The sequence below is a fragment of the Apus apus genome, chromosome 3, assembly GCF_020740795.1.
Source record: "Apus apus isolate bApuApu2 chromosome 3, bApuApu2.pri.cur, whole genome shotgun sequence".
Lineage (NCBI taxonomy): Eukaryota > Metazoa > Chordata > Aves > Apodiformes > Apodidae > Apus > Apus apus.
The window spans coordinates 47751671-47764184 of record NC_067284.1 but is presented as its reverse complement, the minus strand read 5'-3'; the positions used below and the strand labels follow the sequence as shown (position 1 = coordinate 47764184).

At 44.5% G+C, this 12514-nt stretch overlaps 1 protein-coding gene across 4 annotated transcripts in view; it reads right to left on the bottom strand.

The window, feature by feature from the left end:
* Window positions 1-12174, bottom strand: part of BMP2 (bone morphogenetic protein 2) — a 126269-nt gene extending 114095 nt beyond the window's left edge. For 2 of the 4 annotated variants that reach the window (XM_051614985.1, XM_051614986.1), the window contains exons 1-3: window positions 12076-12174; window positions 10889-11253; window positions 8239-8476 (exon numbers count right to left, since the gene is read on the bottom strand). In XM_051614985.1, the coding sequence (XP_051470945.1) occupies window positions 8239-8476; window positions 10889-11246 (596 nt within the window). In that variant the 5' untranslated portion in view covers window positions 11247-11253; window positions 12076-12174. Of the gene's footprint in view, window positions 1-7458; window positions 8477-10888; window positions 11343-12075 lie in introns of those variants that run through there. The other 2 variants (XM_051614983.1, XM_051614984.1) reach the window with 2 other exon arrangements.
* Window positions 12175-12514: the final 340 nt, after the last annotated feature.

Below are 12514 nucleotides of genomic sequence, written 5' to 3'. Positions count from 1 at the left end.
TGAAAATCTTTTCATCTGCAAACCTGGGAGACTTCTTTGCCCAGCGTGTCAGAAAGCAGTAAACAATTAAGTATTTATTTAAAAAAAAAAAAAAAAAAGAAAAAGAAAAAAAGAAAAAAACTTTTAAAAATTTATCACCAGACCAGGAAATATGAATCAATTAGTCTTTGATCCTCCCCTCAGTAATAACATCATCTGGAACATAGGTTACTGCTAATCCTAAGTAAACAAAAATGTTGATGGACTTTAAAAATACCAGTGGTTAAGAAAAATAGAACTTCAATTCCATTTCCTTCTGATGTTTGAGTCTCAAGGTAGCATTCCAAGGCTTCTCCCCAGAGACTGTAAGGAAATGTTCTTTCTAAGAATCTCAGCCTCCATTATGTCCTCACATGATTCCAGCTTTAAAGTAATCCTGCAAAATGCCAATAGTCTGTACACTAAAAGCAGTAAAGTGACAACAAACCTGCCATTCCAGGAATCTAGGTATTGAACAACAGAAATAAAAGTCGGTCAGTAAAGCCAGTATTTTGCAGAACAAACCCACTCATTTTTCACTTAAAGATATTTGGCCCACATTTTATTTACAGTGCCAGGACTGGGAAAAGAGCTTCTGTGTGTATTAGAACGTGGTCCAATAACAACAGCTTGTGACATCAAAACTGTCTTCCTGTTAACATCATGATGTCAACATTCTTCATAAAAGGGAACAAAAAAGCAGGGCTCTTAAAGTGAAAGACCGCTTTAAAGTGAAAGACTTCCACTCAAAGAGAGAAAATACAAGTAAAAAAAAAAAAAAAGTGTTAGAACTGTCCTTAAAATAGAATACAAAACAACAACTAGAGTGATGTTTATAAGAAATAACACATACCCTGTCTCTGGTCCTAATTCCTAAGGAGTCAGTAACTCCTTTGGTCTATGAAGTCCCATCCAAAGTTATCAATAAGTCATGAGAAAAATGCAAAAGTCAAAATTAAAATGAACTAAATCATTGTTTCAGGCAGAGGCATTTTGCTCAGCCCGTGTCTTTGGTGCAGCCATAGTCAGATATCCCTTCTCCCTCCCACCACCATTGGCCTTGCAATTAAGACTCAATATGCCTGTCTGCACAGTACTGATGTGGAAACAGCCATTTCTATCCTGCCCCAGACACTCTATACTTTTGAAGTCTGTGGTTACAGAGTCATTATTCCATGCAACACTTTCCCATCACCAGGGTGTGCAGGATGCCATAGAAAAATGGGTTTGTGCAAGTTCCAAGCTACTGGAGTTACGTCAATAGATACCTTAAATACATTACTTTTTATACATGGTCACCCTGCCTTCTGAGGATTTGCTTTAACAAAAAGGAGCAGGTCATCTAAGAACGAAGTCAGTAGAGCTGTGCTGATTTGCAGATCTGGTTGATATTCCCATCTTTTAATCTGTATGTTGTTTCCAGGATTATGATTATGATGATAGCAATAATAGTAGTAGTAACAATAATAATAACAATACATTTGCTTCTGTTTGTAGTGAAACACTGCTGGAGTTGAATGCTCTGTTTTAATGAGATACACTGAATGAAACAGTATCCTGCAGTGCAAGAAATACATGTCAGATCCCCACTGCCTTGGCACCACGACCCAAGCTACAGTGCAATATTCATAATTTTCTTGGTGATCTCCCAGAAAAACCCTCTTAATTTAATCTCTAATGGGATTATCAGCCTCATTAAATTGTAAATCTGCCACAGTCCAGCTGTTGTGGGAACCTGAACTTTCAGAGTGTTATCAGTTCCCTGCTCTGATCTCTGTACCTGAAGTCCCTCTAGAAACTTTTAACACTTCCAGCTTCAACAGCCTGCAGGGTCCTTCCCAGCTTCTTCCTGCAAAAAACCCTGCCTTTTTTTTCAAACTAAAAAGGCACAGATCTGCTTCTTTCTTAGAGTTAAGCCATATACCCAACTGCAGACCTGACACAGTGGCTCCAGTCTAATTTCTATACAGGCAGCCAAACACATTCTGCAGAAGCCCCCACAAGAGTGAACCGAGAACAGCAGAAATACATCTCATTGCTACTCTGCCTCACGAGCCAAGAGCCAAGCTGACCCACTGCAAGTTCCCTGCCTCTGCAGAGGTCCAACAACTGTCAGCTTCTGTTCATCTATCAAGGGCAACACAAGCCCAGGCAAGTATTACAGCTGAGTGCCTTCACAGCACTATGTAAATACAGATGCAAATGAGCTTTGGCCCTCAGACTTCTGGCAAGTTACAGACACAGTCCCTGGTGTTACAAGGTGTCTCCTCTGGCACACCATGGAGTAAACCAGACCCTTTCCAAACTAAGATTCTTGTGAAAGCAGGGACAAATTTGCCTCTGTGAAGGATCCAGAACCAGGACAAAACCAGTGTACCTGCTTTTTCTAAGTGACCATTGCACAAGGCTTGTGGACAAAAGGTTGCTAAATCCCAGAGGGCACTGACAGGTGACCAGATCCCAAGAAGAGAGGAAATTCCACCTTAGGAAACCATTACTGCTTGTTGCAGACAAGACTGTCAGGAACACAGGTAATATAGGATTAGTACCAGAGACACAGGAAAGAAGCAATGTTACACTTCTTTTTGTGCCCAAGTGAGGCAAACATACTGGACACGCACAGTTATTTTCTCATACACCTGCAAAATGTCTTAGGAGAAATAAAGTAAGCATATATTCTGAAGGAGCTGGGATTTTTTTCCTTGTACACAGTAGTCTAAAAAACCAGAAGATTGCTGCTTTTATCCAACACCCTCCTTACAGCAGAAATATGTAAGCTCCAAGTGTCCTGCTGAGCGTAGCTTCTTTTTTGTTTCCTATGTAACTAAAAAAAAAGTTGTGTGTGCCTGTAACAGCCATTTATAATGTCTTTAAAAATACATTTTAACGCCTTTGGCTTTTCATCGTTATTTTGAGCAGCTTAAGTCAACTGGGAACAAGATTTGTGGTTCTCACATTCTCATGTCGTAAGAACACAACAAATCAAGTTCTCATAGCAGCAGTCCGCTCTACCAAAAGGGGTAGCCTTAATATAAAGAAGAGAAACATTCCATATCCATAATTAGATAAATAATACTTCGGGCAAGATATGGCACCTTTAAAAGTGCCTTTTCAGTCTTGGATTTTTCTCTGCTTGTTACTACAGAAACCATCTAGCAACCAGAATCTAAGACAGACTCCACCCAAAACAGAGAAAAACAATATAGCCAGAGTAGGCTTTCCTCCTCTTTTTTTCCTTCTTCCCCCCTTCCCCCCCCACCCTTTTTTTTTTTTTCAAGGGTGGGTGAGTGCTGAGGAAAAGTATCTTACTGTGCAAAGGATAGGAGCATTTCGCATGCAGTTGAAACAGCAAAGCTCTGATTACAGATGGCAGAAATGAAAGCAAGGAATGAGTAATGAGCAATGAGAAATGCGTAACGCGGGATGAGGATATAATTTCCACACATCGGCTAAAGAAAGGTTTACACTCTTAAGCAATAAAAACAAACCATTAAGCCAGACCTGCACTGTCAGGAAGTATAAAACAGTTCTTGAAACTGCAGTTACTATACAAAAGCTTTTCATAAACTTTTGTTTCCTGATCTTCATAAAACATTAACATTGAGCTGCCATATGGCAATTAGCTGCCTCCTGAAATCAATAAAACAAAAACAAACCCAAAAATCAACAATTTAGGAATAGCTGTACAATAAAATAGTTTGATAATTATCCTCTTCTAACAGTGTAGCAAAGTGGGTCTAATATAAACACAGTCCAGATGAGCTCCTTCTTCAAAGCTGAGACTACAATAAATCACATTCCTCTCCAAGCCTCATCAGTGCTGATGGCACAAGTGAGACCTCCAACTGCCTAGCAGGGGGGAAGCAGGTGAGGGCCTGCAGACACCCAAACCCAGTGATCATACAAGCAGGAAAGGTCTCAAACGCCTGATTACGCTGAGCCCAGGTGAGCGCAGAAGAGCAGATGCTGCTCAGTGTAAATGGCCAATGCTCTCAGGAGAGCTTACCTCAACTGAAGATCTTCCCATGTCATTTTTACATGTTGCTGACCACAGAAGTCCAACTGAATTTTGCACAAAAATTATCAAGCCACTTGACAAAGCTGTTACTGAGTCTCAAAAGGACAAGGAGAGATGCTGATCGCATTTCTGTTTAGAGAGATGCTTATCTGAAATGCACAAAGGGTGACATTATCTATCACAATCTCTGCCCATATAGGTTATATAAGTGCCTAGAAGCAATATATTCAGGGGAAACAGGCTACATGGTAACAAAGGCAGTTTTGCCTCTCAGAACATCTGCATTTCTCCTCTAAAGAGGGGGGGAAAAAAAAAAAAAAAAAAAAAAGCTCATTTCTTCTATGTAGAGGACTATAACACTAAGTACTATGAACTAAAATAAGTATTGGAGTACTGTGGTAACAGCATACCTGCAGTATTTAGAATTATTTAGCAGTCATTATCAGACTTAGAAGATGTCAGAAAGCACAAATCTTTCAGGATCATATACCCAAATCAGCAGAGTGCAGGAATCCAACAGATCTCTAAGAGAATTTTCTGCTACTCATGTATGAAAGTCTCTTTTGTTGGGGTGTTTTGTTTTGAAATTCTAAACAAACTCTTCAGTGCAGCATTCTCACGGCTCCAGTCTAGAGAGAGAGAGGTTAAAGATGTAAAGATACATTACGAAATCAATTCTGCAGAAACGTATTGACCTGCTGAGCCTGACACATGTATTTCCTCCTAAAAATCATTATGGAACTGATGAACCTGTGACTAACACTAAGCAGGTATAGAGAGGCTTAGAAGAGCAGGTCTTAATCGGTTTACAATTATACATTGGTCTCCCAGTCTGTTTTACTAAGGATGCAATTCTTTCTCAAGCAACAGGTTTGCCTTTACAAGGAACGCGGCATCACGCCATGAGCCAGCTACTGCTGATGCACAGACAAGCACTGTAGCCAATTTTTTCTTGAAACAAGATTAGCATCAACGTGTTCCCATGCCTTAGAGGAGAAGTAAAGCAGTCACCACTCCATAAAAAGCCTCCCTCAACCTAGTTACACACCAAGGGCTAGGAGCTGCGAAACCTAAGCCTTGCACTGGTGGCATTTAAGATCTGGTTAGAAGTGCCATGGGGTCTTTGCTGATTTCATCAGGTTTGTGATCAAACCTTTCCTCCTCACAGAAATGATGCAAATGTCAATTTTTCAGCACTTCATGTCCACCTTTTGCAAGCTCAGGTTACAGAGCATACTAGACCCACTGTAACTTGACCAGCACAACCACATGTTGCACATAATCTTGAAGAACCTTCACTGGGGCATGTCCTGCAGCTGACAACCTTCCCAAAGCACCAGCCATAAACTCATTCCTCACCAGTAAAGCTGGTGACAAGCAAAAGGCAAACTTAAAACATTAGCCAACAAAACAGCACTGGTCTTTTGCAAAAGCAAATAGAGGATGTCCCCCAGTGAACTTGTAGGCTACTAGGGAGTATCAGTACGACCAACAACATCAGCTACTCTCATAAATAATCAGAGCCAAACTGCAGAGTAGTAGATTGTTCTCTACCACTGATTAAAACTACTGCTGGTACAAAGAAATACATACGTTTTTCTCTTGCCACAAAAATTTACACCTAGCCTAAGATACTTTTAAGCTTACAAAAGAAAAATGGAAACAGCCAATTGGAAATCAGTTTGTCTCTCCTGCCCTTTGTCCCCATTGCCTCTTGTGATTATTAGCAGCAGAGAACTGTCCTATAAAACAACATGTAAAACACCATCAAGTTATCCTTTCTGATCAACAAACCTATTTAGTACCTTCACTATAACCCAGATGATTCTGATAAAAAAGGAAGAGCTTGGGGAGAGCCATGACAAAGAGGAGGTTTTTGTTAATAAAAAGTTAGACTAATAGGAGGCCCAAATCAGAGACTGTAAGAGTTGACTCACAGAGGTCTCTAGTGGGCTGACTGCACACAGAACTTTAGGAAGTGCTGCCTCAGTTCACCAAATCCAGAAATCTATCACCAGGGAGCACAAGGGGGTTCTGACATCTGCAGAGGCACCAGCACAGTCATTATATATCCATAAAAAGACACCAAGGAGCTCCTGAAGAAGCACCACTAGCTACCTAACACAACTTCCCCCTGTTCCCAGCTTCAGTGCATAGTGGCACACCAACAAGTCAATTTAAGCTACTTTTCTGCTCTCCTATTCCAGCACAACTTTAATGCAACAATTACCCAGCCTCTGCACGCTTGTCCCAGGTTGTACCCCACACACTGGTCTTTGAACACACAACAGGCACAATTAAATATTAGCTTTAATGCTGTGTTTGCCAATTGCACATCATGCTTTTTTGCCCCTTACATGAAAGACTGAAAAAATATGAAGATGAAAGCACAAGGTATCCTTGTGATGACTGCACAAGTGAACCATTTTGTCTTGCAAACTGGACGTTTCAGAAAGAAATACCCAAGTTCTCTGATTTATTACCTGAAGATTTTAACATTTGGGGGAAAAAAAAAAAAAAAAAAAGCTTTCAAACAGAAAACCCTGGAAAGGTTGAGGTTAGATAGGAGGCTGCATGACAAGAGTGTGCTGTATGTAGGGCAAAAATTGAAGATTAATTAACCTATAACACTCAGCAGAAGTGAGCTCTGATCTGAGATGAGAAGTATACAACACTTTTCCAACTGTTAAAGACAAGGGCCAGAACAAGTAAGATAATTGTTCCTCTTTAGCGCACATAATCACCAAAAAAAAAAAAAAAAAGACATCTTAGTTTTTATTATTTTGTATTTGGCCAGGACTTTTAAAGGAAGGACTTGTAAAGGAAACATCAAACATTCACTTTTTCTGTAGGTCTAGAAAGGATTCAGTGTTCCCCCACCCTTATTTCCCATAGAATTTCTATTGGCCCTTCTGATATTCACACTGCAAATTAGTTGGGAATAGCAGTATTTATACTAGATCAGCAACGTCTGGTTCTTATCCAAGTGTTCCACCTAAAGAGGATGCCAGTTCTCATGGATTGGACAGCCCACCCTGCAGCATTCCTGAGAATTGTACAATATAATAATCTTGAAAGTCAGCAGAGTGGATTATCCACTTTTTTCTGGACTTGAACTTGTGACCTTAACAGTAGCACAGCAGAAAGCAAATGTGCTATGCACTTTGCCATAGTAACCTTCCATGTATTCTTTTCAACTTAAATACACACAATTGAAACAGCTACAATTTTGGAAAATTATGTACAAACCCTATATTTTTTTCTTTTTGATTACATATAAATACAAATTAGCTATTCTTCTAAAAAGTGGTTATAATAGTAAATAAATACAAAATAAGAATCTGAACATTATACTTCATGTGCTGGGGTTAAACCCATATAAAATGTACAACTAAAATACATTTAAAATCTTTAAAGGAATATTTCTCTGATTAAAATATTTGTTTTCCCAACTTTTTCGTAGACATAAATATATTTTCAAAATAGTTGTGTTTTTTTTCTTTCCATTTCATTACATAAATAAAGTCTTCATTGGGAAATATTAAAGTGTCAGCTTTTTTTTTTTTCTCTGTATTTGTCCAATATATTTGCTGTGTCAGCGGCACCCACAACCCTCCACAACCATATCTTGGTAGTTCTTTAATACAACTTTTTCATTCTCATCAAGGTAGAGCATGGAAATAGCACTCAGTTCTGTCGGCACACAGCAAGCCTTGGGGATTTTGGAATTCACTGAATTGACCAAAGTCTGAACAATGGCATGGTTTGTTGAGTTTAGATGATCTGCCAGTGGAAAAGGACATTCCCCATGGCAGTAAAAGGCACTATACCCCGGCGGGGCAACAATCCAGTCATTCCACCCCACATCATTGAAGTCCACATATAACGGATGCCTTTTGCAACTGTATTTGTGGCGTTTACGCTGTTTGTGTTTCGCTTGACGCTTTTCTCTTTTATGAAGCGGGTGTCCCTTGCCATCATGCCCAAACGTTACTAATAATGGCCTGAGCTGAGACCAGCTATCTTCATCCTGATGTAAAGACCTGCTAATCCTAACGTGCCTCTTGGAGGCACTGTTCTCTTTGTCCAAGTGAACCACCTCTACCACAAACCCATGATTAGGTTGTCCATGTGCAATCCACCTCAAAACAGCTGGTGTTACATCAAAACTTTCCCATTTACTTGCATTATGATGCACCAACCTGGTGTCCAAAAGTCTTGTGACAGGGTCCTTAGAGGTGGCTGTGGCTGGCTTTATAATTTCATAAATATTAATACGGTGATGGTAGCTGCTGTTGTTCTCAAAGGCTCCATGCACCTGTTTCCGAAAAATCTGGAGTTCAGCTGAGGTGATAGACTCCTCATTAGGGATGGAAGTTAAATTAAAGAAGAAACGCCGTGCTGTTTTCCCACTTGTTTCTGGCAGTTCTTCCAAAACTTCTAATTTGATTAAACAGGGGGGGAAATAAAGAAAGAAAAATCAGGAACTGAAACAAGCAACCAACCTGCTAACATAGTCTGCTTTTGACAGTGTTCAAATGACAGCTAACACACGTGACATACAAGATCTGAAAAACTTCCAGGCAGAAAATACCATTTCCCTCGTCTCTCTGTTAATTTAAGCAAGAATGGATAGTATGAAGTTAAGGTGGCTTCGTTCCTTGTTATGCATTTTGATTGAATACTGGCACACTTTGCATTCCAGGTGGTTATACTAAGTAGCAAGAAACACCCAGCATTACTTTGGAATTCAAGGACATTAGTGAGAAAGCTCAAGTGCTATAGTTAGTGGGGGTCTGATGAGAATCATTAAAACTGCTTGATGACTTACGGTAACTATTGCATTTCTACTTTTTCAAGAATATGGATCTAACATCAATCCCTTAAACTCCATTCTAAAAAAATATTACTCTGCAATTTCAGTGACTTACAAATCTTAACATATGGATTTTGTATCTTAATTAGAGACAGTGAACTCAAAATCTGTAACAGCACTATATGAAGCACAACCTAGTATTTACCCAAACAGGCCATAAAGAATGCCAGGAAGGTTCAACTGCTAAAAAGGGGTAGATGATAAAGGGATAATTAAACAAAGTTGCTTCTGAACAACAGACTTTTCAAAACCATACATGCAAAAAATAATTAATAGTCACTAAATCCCAGGCCATTCTCACCTTTGAGTCAACAAATAACTGAATGAAGCTTCAGAGGGAGTAACAAGTCTAGGGTCGCTAAGAAGTAAATTGTTGCTACTGACATGGAAGAAATTAAAAGTATTTGCCAAAACAAGTATCAAAAAACCCCAATGCTTTTTAGTTATGGTATTCAGCATCCTGGAGAAACATGTACTTTCTAAGGGGAAGCGGTAACTGCTATTAGCAGTTCTTAGTCATGTCTGACTTTTGCTATAAAGTAAGGCTCAGCTTTACGGTATTTCAGGACCAAACCAATATTTGTAAATATGGAGGTGTTTTGAGTGGTCAGAAAACAAACTTCTGCTTTCAAGAAGTCGCTAATACAGAGTGAGAACTCAGTAAAAAAAAAAAAAGTCACGCTATTTTCTACACTTGGTGAAAATTATAGAATAGTTTTTATATCGAAAACAGTTTTTGCTGTAACAGTATGACTCCTTCAAACTGCAGATTTTTTTTCACTGAAAAATTACCAGCGTTGCCCTTTCAGCTCCCCTCTTGCTCAGCCCCTCGCCCAGCAGGCTCAGGTTTAACGTGAATGACCCATGCACAGGCTTTTTCCCCATTCACTGCTGGGTGTTTACTTTCCACGCAGGAAAACACAGCCGATGAGAGGTTACGTTTCATCATTCATCTCCCTTCTCATGATAAGGCTTTCCACTTAACAGCACCTCTCCAAGGCCACCTCCTTTATCCGTCAGAAACATTAAATACGAAGGAACTTCTATTTTTCAACACCGCTTCACACTGGAAGCACGGGAAAACAGCATCCTCATGACTTTTACACAGCAGGGCTTGCTGTACGCCAGCACACCGACTAGCAGCCAGGAATGATTACAACCTGGGGAAACGCTTCCCAAAGAGCACGCGAGCGACACGTGTGCCACCAGCTCCACGGGCCTACCCGTGCTGGGGGCTAATGCCGCCGTGACTATTTCGGCTACATCAGCCGGGACACGCACCCAGTCGCTCAGCAAAGGCCTGTCAAGCGCCTCGGTGGGCTGCTGGTGAGGAGGGCTGGAGGTGCTGCTGGACGTTCAGCCTGCAGGTGAGAGCCAAAACCTGGCCGCGGGGCTTTTACCAGCCCAGGCACTGACGGCTCGGGAGGTGTAACGGGTCTGGGTTCAATCGCTCCTCGACGGCCAAGTGAGGGAGCGCTCGCGGGGAGGCCGCGATTGGTTGTTTCATTGATCTCTCATGGGGATTAGATAAGGATTAGAAACCACCGCAGCGGTCGCGGCTGAGCCGCGCATTCAGGGAGACTTTTCCTGCTCTTTAGCCTGGCAAAAAGAAAAGCTACGTGTGGGAACGCGGTAACGGGGAGCCGCTCTGGTTTGGCTGGGGGGGTGGAAAAAAAAAAAAATTCACAATAACTGGGGAGGCTCCCCTCGGACGGAGAAGAGGTTCTGCGAGCAAGCTCGCCGTACCAGCCCCCCGCAGCCTGCCCTGCCGCCGGGCTCCCCGCGCACCCGGCCCCGCTCAGCAGCCGCGGTGCCACCGGCAGCCGCGGTTACGCGCTCCCGCGGAGGAATCCGCCCCTCCGCCCCTCCTCCGGCCCTCCCCCTGCCCCGCCGCCCGACCCGCGCCCGCAGCCGCCCTGCACCTCCGCAGCCTCGCAGGAGTCCCCAAGCAACCCCCGGCCCCCTGCTGCCCTTACCTTCGTGGTGGAAGCTCCGGACGGTGTTGGCGCGGCTGGCGGCCCTCTCCAGCGGGTATCCGAGGGCCGGCGGCTGCCCTAGCTGCTGGCCGGCGTGCAGGCGGTAGAGGTCCAGCATGTAGGGGGGGATAACGACGTCCTTGCCGGGGCTGGGCCGCCGCTTGAGACCGAACATGTGGAGCAGGCGCAGCTCGAACTCGCTGAGGAGATCCTCGGGGCGCTGCGGGGCCGAGGCGGGGCGGCCCGGCTCGCTGAAGGGCCGTCGACCCACCACCACCTCCGGCATGAGGCCGGCCGAGCCGCCCAGCAGCACCTGGCAGAGCAGCAGAGCCAGGAGGGAACGGGTCGCGGCAACCATGATCAACCTGCGCGGAGGAGGAGGCGATGGGAGCCCAGTCAGCGCGGACACCCGCGGAAAGGGGGAGAACGGGGTGGGGGAGTGCGAACGGGGACGATCCGGGCTTCCCCCCCCCCCCCCCGCCCGCCCCGGCGGCCCCCGGTGCTCGACGGCTAAGAGCGGGGAGGCACGAAAATCCGCCGGTGGCAGGAGATCAAAGGGGGCCAGGCGGGACGGGACTGGACGATCCGATCCGCAACAAAGGAGGGGAAGGGGAGGAGAGACCGGCCGAGCGCACACCTGCGTCCCGCCGAGGGCTGCTGCCCGGTCCCGAGCCGCTGCCCTCGGCGGGCACAGGTGTGCGCCCGGCTGGGCCGTTTCGGGCCTTCCCGGCGCTGCCGGGACGGCTCCGAAGGGAAAACTCCCAGCCCACCGCGCAAAGCCACCTTCCCGTCCCGATCCCTGTGTTCCCCCGCCCAGCCCGAGCCTAGGGGCTCGGGGCCGGCTCCGCTTCCCACCCCCCAGCCCCCTCCCGCCCAGCGCCGGGGGTCGGCAGTGGGGCAGCGGCTCCCCAACGGAGAGAAAGGGAGAGTTAATTTCCCCCTCAGCGGAGTTGGAAGAAGGGGAAGGAGGAAAACAAAAATGCTGCTACGTCCTTAGCCAAACCCACAGGATATTCTTCTCCCCCGTGAAACTCTGCGCTGGATTATAATAATAATAATAGTTATTATTAGTGTCCCGTCCCCCCTCTCTCTCTCTCTCTCTCTCTTCCAGGGCACCTCCGCCGTGGCCCACGGAGTCATTCTGCGGAGAAGGTTTTTCAGTGGATCTGCGACCGCCGGGGTTATACCTGTGTGCAGCAGCAGGGGTTGTGTCTGCAGGAGGGTGTTCTGCTCTCGGGGTGTTTTTCCCGCATCACTTGGTGTTACTCCAAACTTCGCTGCTGCTCCTCTACAGCTGCCGAGCAGAAAACAGAAGTTCCCTGAAGTACAGTCCGCCTCAGAAACATACTTTTAGCAGCTGGTTGAGGAGGCAAGTCCCGGCCAGGGGAAGGGCTTCTCCCTTTTAAAAGCAGCGATCGAAAAGTTGTTGCTTCTTTTTCTTCTTCCTCCTCCTCCTCGCGTGTGTGTGCGTGTGCCTACCCGTGAATGGGTTCCCTATGTGTCTACGGAGTTAAAAGGCTCCTTTTAAAAAATGTCCTTTGCATCACCCGCATCAGACAGATGGACATTTACCGAGACTCCCGCAGCAACATTCAGATGAAGTTTGACTTTTTCTCTCCGCTCCCT